At 39.1% G+C, this 10197-nt stretch overlaps 1 protein-coding gene and 1 pseudogene across 2 annotated transcripts; both read left to right on the plus strand.

Moving 5' to 3' along the window:
* On the plus strand, nucleotides 1-945 carry LOC137709481 (calcium-binding protein PBP1 pseudogene; annotated as a pseudogene). Its single transcript, XR_015958292.1, has one exon. The product of XR_015958292.1 is annotated as a calcium-binding protein PBP1 pseudogene (transcript).
* A 5726-nt stretch (nucleotides 946-6671) lies between these two features.
* Nucleotides 6672-7412, plus strand: LOC137709449 (calcium-binding protein PBP1). The gene has a single exon (XM_068448538.2). The coding sequence runs from the start codon at nucleotides 6901-6903 to the stop codon at nucleotides 7270-7272; it is 372 nt and encodes a 123-aa protein (XP_068304639.2). The 5' UTR covers nucleotides 6672-6900; the 3' UTR covers nucleotides 7273-7412.
* The last annotated feature ends 2785 nt before the right edge of the window (nucleotides 7413-10197 follow it).

Genomic DNA, 10197 nt, shown 5'->3' on the forward strand with positions numbered 1-10197 from the left:
AAGAAAAAGATCTGTATTCTGATTGATTAATTTTTGTCCAATTCCAGATACGATAACAATGGCCCTAAATTTTCTTCAAAAGAATAAAAAAAAGAAAAAAAAAAAAATGAAACAATGCCCCTTATAGGTGGGAGAGGAGACACCAACTTTGTAAAATGACATAATTAGCCTTGACAAGTTTCTGAGAAATAGAGGAGGCAACCGCTGGCCCTTGCAGCTGTATAGAATCAAAGCCGACCAGCAATTAATCCACTGTTCCATTTCTGTCATCCGAAGGGAGACCACAACCCTCCTCTTTCCAAGAACCCCGTTGCAGTTTCCGCCCCCCTTCCCTTTTCTTTTCTTCCATAATATAAATCCTCCACACCCCTTCCATGTTTTCCTCACACAGCCAGAAACCAACATCTAATTTCTCTCCAAAACCCAATACATATATCAGAGAAAGAGATTATCATTTTTAATCCCACAAGATCATCAATCATCACCTATGGCAGGAGTTGGAAAGAGGGCTGCTGACGATTTCGAAGACCTGCTGCCGCAGATGGCGCATAAGCTCGGCGGCGAGGGGCTGATAAGAGAGCTGTGCAACGGGTTTCAGCTGCTGATGGACAAGGACAAAGGGGTCATTACGCTGGAGAGCTTGAGGAGGAATTCTGCCTTGCTTGGTCTGCAGAACTTGAGAGAAGACGAGCTTGTGAGCATGGTGAGGGAAGGTGACTTGGACGGTGATGGCGCTCTGAACCAGATGGAGTTTTGCGTTTTGATGTTCAGACTGAGTCCTGAGCTGATGGAAGAGTCTTGGATTTGGCTTGAGCAAGCCATGCAAGAGGTGATTAGCGATAAAAATAAGAGACCCTAATTTCTTGATCCTTTGTTTTGATTTGTAAGTAGAATATTATTGGTAGTGAATTTGATCAAGGAAGAGTTTTACTTTTCCTTGGGTTATATGCATGGTTTTTTTTTTTTTTTTTTTTTGGGCCAATATATGCATTGTTATTTCTTCGTGGTTTTACTTTCAACGTTATTCGTCCTGAAATAGTCAAATTTGAAAAATACAGAGAAATAACAGGCACCTTCTTTTAGTTGTAATTCTTGGACGTGGTGTGTGTATATATATACATACATCGATTTCTTTTACAAAGAATTTATGCGGATCTTGAAATCATACGTATTAAAGTTAAGTCCAAGTATAACTTCTTTATAAAGATATGTAACTAATACATGCGTAATTATATTTCGGAAAATTGATTGGAATAGCTGTGGAGCCAAAAATAATAAAAAAGAATATAGAGGTGACACATAGATTCTAGGATGAAAATGACAAAATTACCCTCAATTAACACCGGAATTCCTACACGCTAGCAGTGGACAACCATCCATCAATCAAGTCATAAGTGCCCAAAATAGGTATTTATTCAAAACCTATTTAATCCAAGGTTCTAAAAAACGTTAGGTGCTAGTTGGGCGGCGGGTTAGAGCCTAGTGCCTAGGCAGCGCCTAGGAGGCCTAGGCGGATTTAGGTAAATTTCTTGTATATCTTGTAAATAAGTGCATATTGACACTTACAAAAAATTATACTTGTATGAAATCCAAGGATAAGATAATAAAAGAATGATAAAATGCAAAAAAAGTATCCAACAAGTCCAAAATTTAAAAACACATTAAGCATATATGCCATACACCATAGTGAGGAGTATTGTAGGATGACACATTTACAACAAGTTCACAATTTAAAACAACATAAAATGGAAAATAAGAGGAAAATAAGGAAATTTAGTAATGTAAGATACTTATCTTTAGCATCCCGGAATTTAAGTTGATACACAACACACCTTTTCTATAAAATTAACAAAATTTCAAGGTATAATTAGAACTTAAACTTTAAACTAATTTCACACAAAAAAAAATAAAAAATAAAAATAAAAATGAAAAAAAAAACCATTTAGCCGCCTAACCCCCTAGGGCTGCCTAGAGCCACCTCGATTTTTCCAGCCGTTTTGCACAAAATCGCCTCGGTTCCAAGGAGGCCGCCTAGTGCGTTTTTTAGAACACTGATTTAATCCATCCTCATCAAATATTCTCCACAAGTAATTCCCAAATCTTTCCTTTCAAATTATATTAATTAACTAATTAATTGATTTATTATTCAATTAATTATTAATTTGCTACAAATCATGAATCTCACCCAAAAAACCATCCAAGTGGCCGGTCTATCTCCTCCCAAATGGGCTGCCACACCCTTATATAAACACCCTCATTTTCTCTAAAACCTAAGTTCTACACTCTTGCTAAATTCTCTAAATTCTCCAAACACTTTTCCCTTAATTAAAATTCTAACTTTGGCATCGGAGGTTCTTCGGCCAAAGCCCCACCATTCATTGTGGGCACGTGAGGCTCTTGGCATTGACCTAAGATGTTATTTGTTTTGTAGGTGCAATTTTGTCCAAGAAGAAGAAGACGGAAATATTAAAATCTATGTCGCTTATAACCGACAGTAATTCCGACACCATGTTAAGTAGGTGTCGGAAATGTCTTATCCCCCACTATGTTGTATAAAACTGACACCAACCATCGACACAACAAGGCCCTTTTGTAGTAGTGTCATTTGAGAATAAGTTAGTCACGATGTAGCCTCTTAGGATTTTGTAGCCTTTCTGGCATTCTTCTCTATTAATAATATTCTTATTATTTTGTAGTGTTGTTTGTTCCGCACTCTAATATTCAACTATCCACACATCGACAATTGAAACTTAGAGATTGGCTCCAATGGAGTCCAAACTTGTTTTCAATCTTTTTTAGGAAGTGACTTTTAAGAACTCAGGGAATAGTCATGCGAGACTGATGAGTATATAATTTACGTGGTTAAACTTATATTGGCATGGGAATTATGGAAAGAAGGTAGAGGTTGAAATGGAAGTGATAGATGAATCAGTAAGGGAAACGTGTCAGCCTGATGAAGCTCTGAGGTGTATCAATGTAGGGTTTTTGTGTGTTGAAGAAGCTCCAGATGATGGACCAACAATGTCCTTGGTAATTTGTCACATCCCAGGCTCGACCCCATCGTAGCACGATATTGTCTACTTTAGGCCCCAACCACAACCTCACGGTTTTGTTTCTAGGAACTCACACGAGACCTTTTGGGAGCTCACTGGCTTCGGGTTTCGTAGGAACTCCGAAGTTGAGCGAGTTCACGCGAGAGCAATCCTAGGATGGGTGACCCACATTGTTAGATCCCACATCGCCCAGGGGAGTGGATCCTCTATGCCTTATATGTACATGGCCACCTCCATTTAGCAAAAGGCCTTTTAGGAGCTCATTGGCTTCGGGTTCTGTCGGAACTTCGAAGTTAAGCGAGTTCGCACGAGAGCAATCCCAGGATGGATGACCCACATTAGATCCCACATCGCCTAGGGGAGTGGATCCTCTATGCTTTATATGTACATGCCCACGTCCATTTAGTACGAGGCCTTTTGGAAGCTCACTGGCTTTGGGTTCCGTAGGAACTTCGAAGTTAAGCGAGTTCGCCCGAGAGCAATCCCAGGATGGGTGACCCACTGGGAAGTTCTTGTCTGAGTTCCCACAAAAAAAATCGTGAAGGTGTGGTCCCAAAGTGGACAATATCGTGCTACGGCGGAATGGAGCTAGGTCCAGGATGTGACATAATTCATATGCTTGCCAATGAAGCTACATCTCTGCCACCGTCCAAAGCGCTTGCTTTTTCAACGCATAAAAATTCCAATAGTGAAGTTGTTGGTTCTTCTTCTCAAGCATCTGTCAGTTTTTCTAATAATGCAGTCACCATTAGTTTGGCAGAAGTTCGATAAACCTTCAACAATGTTACCTTTCCTAAACACATTTTAACATTTGGATTTGTAACGAAAAATAATAACACTGTGATCAGAGTAAAATCAAATGCACAAGAAATTGGCGATGTCTGTTATATAACTTAAAAGAACTTCCTTCTTTGAATTTCACAATTCTTATCTGCAGATGTCCTAGCTTCAAGGCTTCAATTGTGCTTCATTTACAACTATTATTATTTTGGCAAATGAGCGTGCTTCACAACTTATGTTGGTCTGATTCAGGTGCATTCAACGGTAAAACACGTATTCCTCATGCCTCAGTTATTTGTCTAGGCTTCTTTTTGGCGTCGTATCTTTTACACATTGTAGAGCAATATGAATATGAACACATTGGAGAGCAATATGAATATGAACATACTGTAGATCAGTTCATATGTTAGAAGAAATTGTGAGTGCGAGATCGGATGCAATGAGGTTAGCAGTCACCAAGTACGTCATTGTTAATTAATTGATCTCATAATCTCTCATAAAGGGATGCCCGAAAAATCTAATAAAGCAAAATGTCTGATTAAAAAAAAGGAACAAGAAAATTTGGTTGGTGGAGATAATGGGATTCTCATTTTACACATTACCAACTGTTTATCCCACCCATTATAATTTTAGTAGCCCACCAAGAAAGCTTAAGCTCCATCCCCTTTAAAAGATGGGATTTTTCAAATAGATTCGTGTTCATATAGAGGGATAGTCAATTAAATCTTTTAGCGGAAAACTTTGGATCGAATTCTAATCTCTTTGTCTTCTACACATACGTACACCACGAGATTACACCACAAAAAGGAGTATTCTATGGACGCTTTATGGAACTTGAAGGTCGTCAAGTTAGCTATATATGTGAGTTCGCCTCCTCGAGTCCTTGGTCGATAGTGATAACCCTAGAGGATGACCTAGTGTGCTCTTCTCCCTTCTCTGAAGCTCTCGTAGACGTTATGCAGCTAATTCTCACATAACTAGATGGTGTAGTTTTGAGCCATCTTCTCTAAGCTCTTTATGTCAATTCAATTAGGCTCAGATGCTTACCTAAAAACTTTAGTAGTGAAAGTTGAATAAATAGATTTGTACACCTAAAGAAGAGTGAATTGGTATATATGTGCAAATAATCCCGTTATTTAGACTGCTAGAAGCTTTGTATGAGCAGTGAATAACGAGATGGGGAGGCTTCCCATGTTCTGAACTGGAAGAAGAAATGACAACTGTGACAGGCCAAAAATGTGAAAGTATGTGGAAAGTCATACCCACGTATACGACACGTATACACCAAAGACCAATGGGCTATTCAGCATTTTTTATTTTTTATTTTTTATTTTTTATTTTTGCTTTTTTGCTTTTCATTTCAATTATTTTTTTCTTGCAAAAACGTCAAACTGTGTACAAATTATACACGAGAACTGTTGAATATAATATATTGAGGTATGGTGCAGATACAATTTTATCTTTGTTAAAATAATAGTTCGTATAAGTGCTAGAATCAACCTTGTCCTTCTTGCTTTTATCAATACAGTACCAAACACTGTATAAATAATACGGTAATTAGTCTGATGTTATATCAAACATCCGATTAATTTAGTCAATATTATTCGATGACTATTTATTCTATTCGACTGAAATAATCAGTACAGTCTGAACTGCCAAACAAGGCCTAATAGATGACAAAAGGAAATGATGTAATCACAGTTTCATTTTTATGAGGACTTCCATGGCACGTTATAACTATGTTACTGTGACATTACATGTCAATAATGTAAAAAAATGTTGAGAATCTTATTCCTTTGATGTTGTATTATTACTATAGAACACGACATATTCACAATAACAATATAGAGTGTCATGTAAGTCGCTCTCTATTTCCATACATTACCTTTCAATATTTTATACTCATACTGATAAAAAGTTGCACAACAAAGTTTGTTGAGCAACCTTCTAAACTAAGCAAGGTAGGATGAGATTCTTAATGCCAACGTGCGACCATTCCTTATATGTGAAACAAATCAAAGCCTACTTCAATGGAATACATTTCATATCTATAAGTAACACTTTTTGGCACGTAAATATTCTTTTTTCTAAAGAGTAATGCAGAAGAGTTCCTATATTTTCCGGGAAAGAGAACGACTTTTCATCTTCATTTCATGTTTTCCTCACACATGAAAACATGAAAACTAGTTATGTTTTCCAACCAGAAAAGAGGCTTTTCTGAGCCTTTGACCAACTTTTCATCTTCATTTCATGTGAACATGTTCAAAACTAGTTATGTAAACCAACTTCCATCCAATGTGGTGAAGGTCAAAAGGCCGGCTCATAATCTGAAGTCTTAAGGCATCTTAAAGTGACAATAATATCCTTCATCACAAATGATGAAAGTCCAATTGGATGTAACTACCGAAGGAAACTACCCATGTCCATCGTTTGAATGCTCGTACAAATGTGATCGACATATTTTAACCGCGCACATTTAATTATTATTTATGTAAAAATTCTATCTAATTATTTATAATTTAGTCAACTCAAACAAGTTAATGATTTATATGTTAATATTTTTATAATGAACCGTCCAATTTTCTAATACATATGAATAAGAAAAAAAATCCGTATTCATTGATTAATTTTTGTCCAATTCCAAATAAGATAACAATGGCCCTAAATTTTCTTCAAAAGAATAAAAAAAAAATGAAACAATGCCCCTTATAAGTGGGAGAGGAGACACCAACTTTTTAAATTACATAATTAGCCTTGACAAGTTTCTGAGAAATAGAGGAGGCAACCGCTGGCCCTTGCAGCTGTATAGAATCAAAGCCGACCAGCAATTAATCCACTGTTCCATTTCTATCATCCGAAGGGAGACCATAAACCTCCTCTTTCCAAGAACCCCGTTGCAGTTTCCGCCCCCCTTCCCTTTTCTTTTCTTCCATAATATAAACCCTCCACACCCCTTCCATGTTTCACACAGCCAGAAACCAACATCTAATTTCTCTCCAAAACCCAATACATATATCAGAGAAAGAGATTATCATTTTTAATCCCACAAGATCATCAATCATCACCTATGGCAGGAGTTGGAAAGAGGGCTGCTGACGATTTCGAAGACCTGCTGCCGCAGATGGCGGATAAGCTCGGCGGCGAGGGGCTGATAAGAGAGCTGTGCAACGGGTTTCAGCTGCTGATGGACAAGGACAAAGGGGTCATTACGCTGGAGAGCTTGAGGAGGAATTCTGCCTTGCTGGGTCTGCAGAACTTGAGAGAAGACGAGCTTGTGAGCATGGTGAGGGAAGGTGACATGGACGGTGATGGCGCTCTGAACCAGATGGAGTTTTGCGTTTTGATGTTCAGACTGAGTCCTGAGCTGATGGAAGAGTCTTGGATTTGGCTTGAGCAAGCCATGCAAGAGGAGATTAGCGATAAAAATAAGAGACCCTAATTTCTTGATCCTTTGTTTTGATTTGTAAGTAGAATATTATTGGTAGTGAATTTGATCAAGGAAGAGTTTTACTTTTCCTTGGGTTATATGCATGATTTTTTTTTGGTCAATATATGCATGGTTATTTCTTCGTGGTTTTACTTTCAACGTTATTCGTCCTGAAATAGTCAAATTTGAAAAATACAGAGAAATAACAGGCACCTTCTTTTAGTTGTAATTCTTGGACGTGGTGTGTGTGTGTGTGTACACACATACGTACATCGATTTCTTTTACGAAGAATTTATGCGGATCTTGAAATCATACATATTAAAGTTAAGTCCAAGTATAACTTCTTTATAAAGATATGTAACTAATACATGCGTAATTATATTTCGTAAAATTGGTTGGAATAGATGTGGAGCCAAAAATAATCAAGAAGAATATAAAGGTGACACGTAGATTCTAGGGTGAAAATGATAAAATTATCCTTGATGAACACTGGAACTCCTACACACGAGTAGTGGACAACCATCCATCAATCAAGTCAAAAGTGCCCAAAATAGGTATTTATTCAAACCCTATTTAATCCATCCTCATCAAATATTCTCCACAGGTAATTCCCAAATCTTTCCTTTCAAATTATATTAATTAGCTTTAAATCATGAATCTCACCCAAAAAACCATCCAAGTTGCCGGTCCATCTCCTCCCAAATGGACTGGCCACACCGTTATATAAACTCCCTCATTTTCTCTAAAACCTAAGTTCTACACTCTTGCTAAATTCTCTAAATTCTCCATACACTTTTCCCTCAAAATTCTAACTTTGACATCGGAGGTTCTTCGGCCAAAGCCCCACCATTCATTGTGGGTGCGTGAGGTTCTTGGCCTTGACCTAAGGTGTTATTTGTTTTGTAGGTGCAATTTTGTCTAAGAAGAAGAAGACGGAAATTTGCTTCCACAAATTGATGCTTCATTGAGAGTTGAGTCACACACTCGTAGAAGACTCTCGCATTCAAGGTTTTCTTGTTCATTCGTAGATTTTTCGTACATTCTTATTCTTGGAATTTTTATTTCTCAAAATTCTTTGATAAAAACGTAAAAGAAAAGTACAATCGCAAGAGATTCAAAAACCTCGACGAACGAAAATTCCAACGTTTAAGAATTAGGATCGCGACAATCTACAAGGCTCAACGCAACGAAGAATGGAGCGGCACCACCCTCATGGTGCACCACCATAGCAACCACAACAATGGCCACCATAACAAGATCCATAGCACCATGACCACGGCCCGAGCCATGCCATCCAAGCCCACGAGGGCCTAAGCCCAAAGTGAGCCGGCCCGAGCCTTTCAAGCCCAATGCGAGCTCAACGCGTTGCCGAGCCAAGCCCTAGCCTCACACCCACATGCGCCACACGCCGAGCAGCCTACTCCCGTGGCCCAGCCTGTTCTCGTGGTCTTCCAAGCAACTCAAATCGGCCCAAGAATAGTTTAACCATCTTGACTTCAAATTTCTGGGCCTACGATTAAACCGAGGGTATTTTTACCACACTTCTCCACAAATTTGACATTCCGTAATTCAAATCTTACACCTGGAGTCTACCACACTTCCACTGCTCAAGAAGATGCATTTCTTCCAAGCTCTTTTAATCCGAATGGCGAATAACATTTGTCTCGACAAGTCATAGAGTTGATAAGCGCACTCGCACATCAAACGACCTTGGTGAATCAGCTCTTGCAGCGTATCGGGATGCAACATGCCCCAGACAAAGTGTTCCAAAATAGGATAAGGGCAGACAAAAAACCTTTCCAGCATCGTCCCAGCAAGCAGCCACTCGACCAGCCACGAACCGAGTGTTCTGGCGGGGTACACTCCCGATTGGCCCTTGAGATAACGTATACTTTCGTCTTAGCGCGCGGATGAGTATGCACTCTCGGTTAGGCCTATGGACAAGCATACACTCACGGTTAGGGTCACACTCCGATAATCAACATGAACAACCTTCCAAGCAAAGAGTTCATTCGCAGCAAAGCCCGCAATGAGCATCTTCTACATCACATCGGAGTAGGTAGCACGATGGATGGAGAGAAACAGTCACTCAATCCAGTTCAAGCTCAACTAGCAGCCTGCAAAGAATTCCCTCGCCTGCTAGGAACTAGCCATATGCACCGCAGCTGCGACATAGACAAGCCAAGCACATAGAAGATCAACCTAGACTAATAGGTCATGATCAAGAAGAATATTCATCAAAGAATATTCATCATATTGCTCGATCAAGAAGAAGTTCGACCACTTGTTCAACGTCAAGAAGAACCCAAAGAAGTCGCTTCGCAACTATATGAAGAGGTTCAAAACAGAGAAAGCAAAGATTGTCAGATGCAATGACTCGATAGTTAGAGCAGCCTTCCAAAAATGACTTCCAGCATACCACCCGCTATTCCAAAAATTGATCATGAAAGAAGATTTAACTCTGGTAGACTCTTTCGTTCTGACAGAGAAGCATGCACTTTAGGACGAGGCTCGCCGATCTAAATGGGAGAACTTGAAAATGAACTTGACATCACCTTCCTACTATCTAAACTAGAAGCAGCGGAAGACCTATTTGCATGTATGACGGTATCTGAAGTAGCAATAAGCTCTACCATCAAACGAGAAGAGCAAATGGCCCGACTACCTGTATTCCACAGTTCAAAAGCTCTTTTCGATGATGAAACCAGCTACCAGAAATTCAAAAGCTAACTCTGGCGATAATTGTTATAACTCGAAAGCTCAAGTTAGACTTTCAAACGCACGCAGTCATCCTCATGATGCATTATTCTGTCCAATCCAGACATGCAACGATAAAGGCGTAGACACTGACGGATGCAAAGTTTTCTGACGAATGCAATAACTCAGCCCAAAAGGCGCACCAAGGGCAAACGAACACTAGAATGACATACTCGGAA

This window comes from Pyrus communis, chromosome 17, assembly GCF_041283825.1.
Source record: "Pyrus communis isolate YQ-2024b chromosome 17, ASM4128382v1, whole genome shotgun sequence".
Lineage (NCBI taxonomy): Eukaryota > Viridiplantae > Streptophyta > Magnoliopsida > Rosales > Rosaceae > Pyrus > Pyrus communis.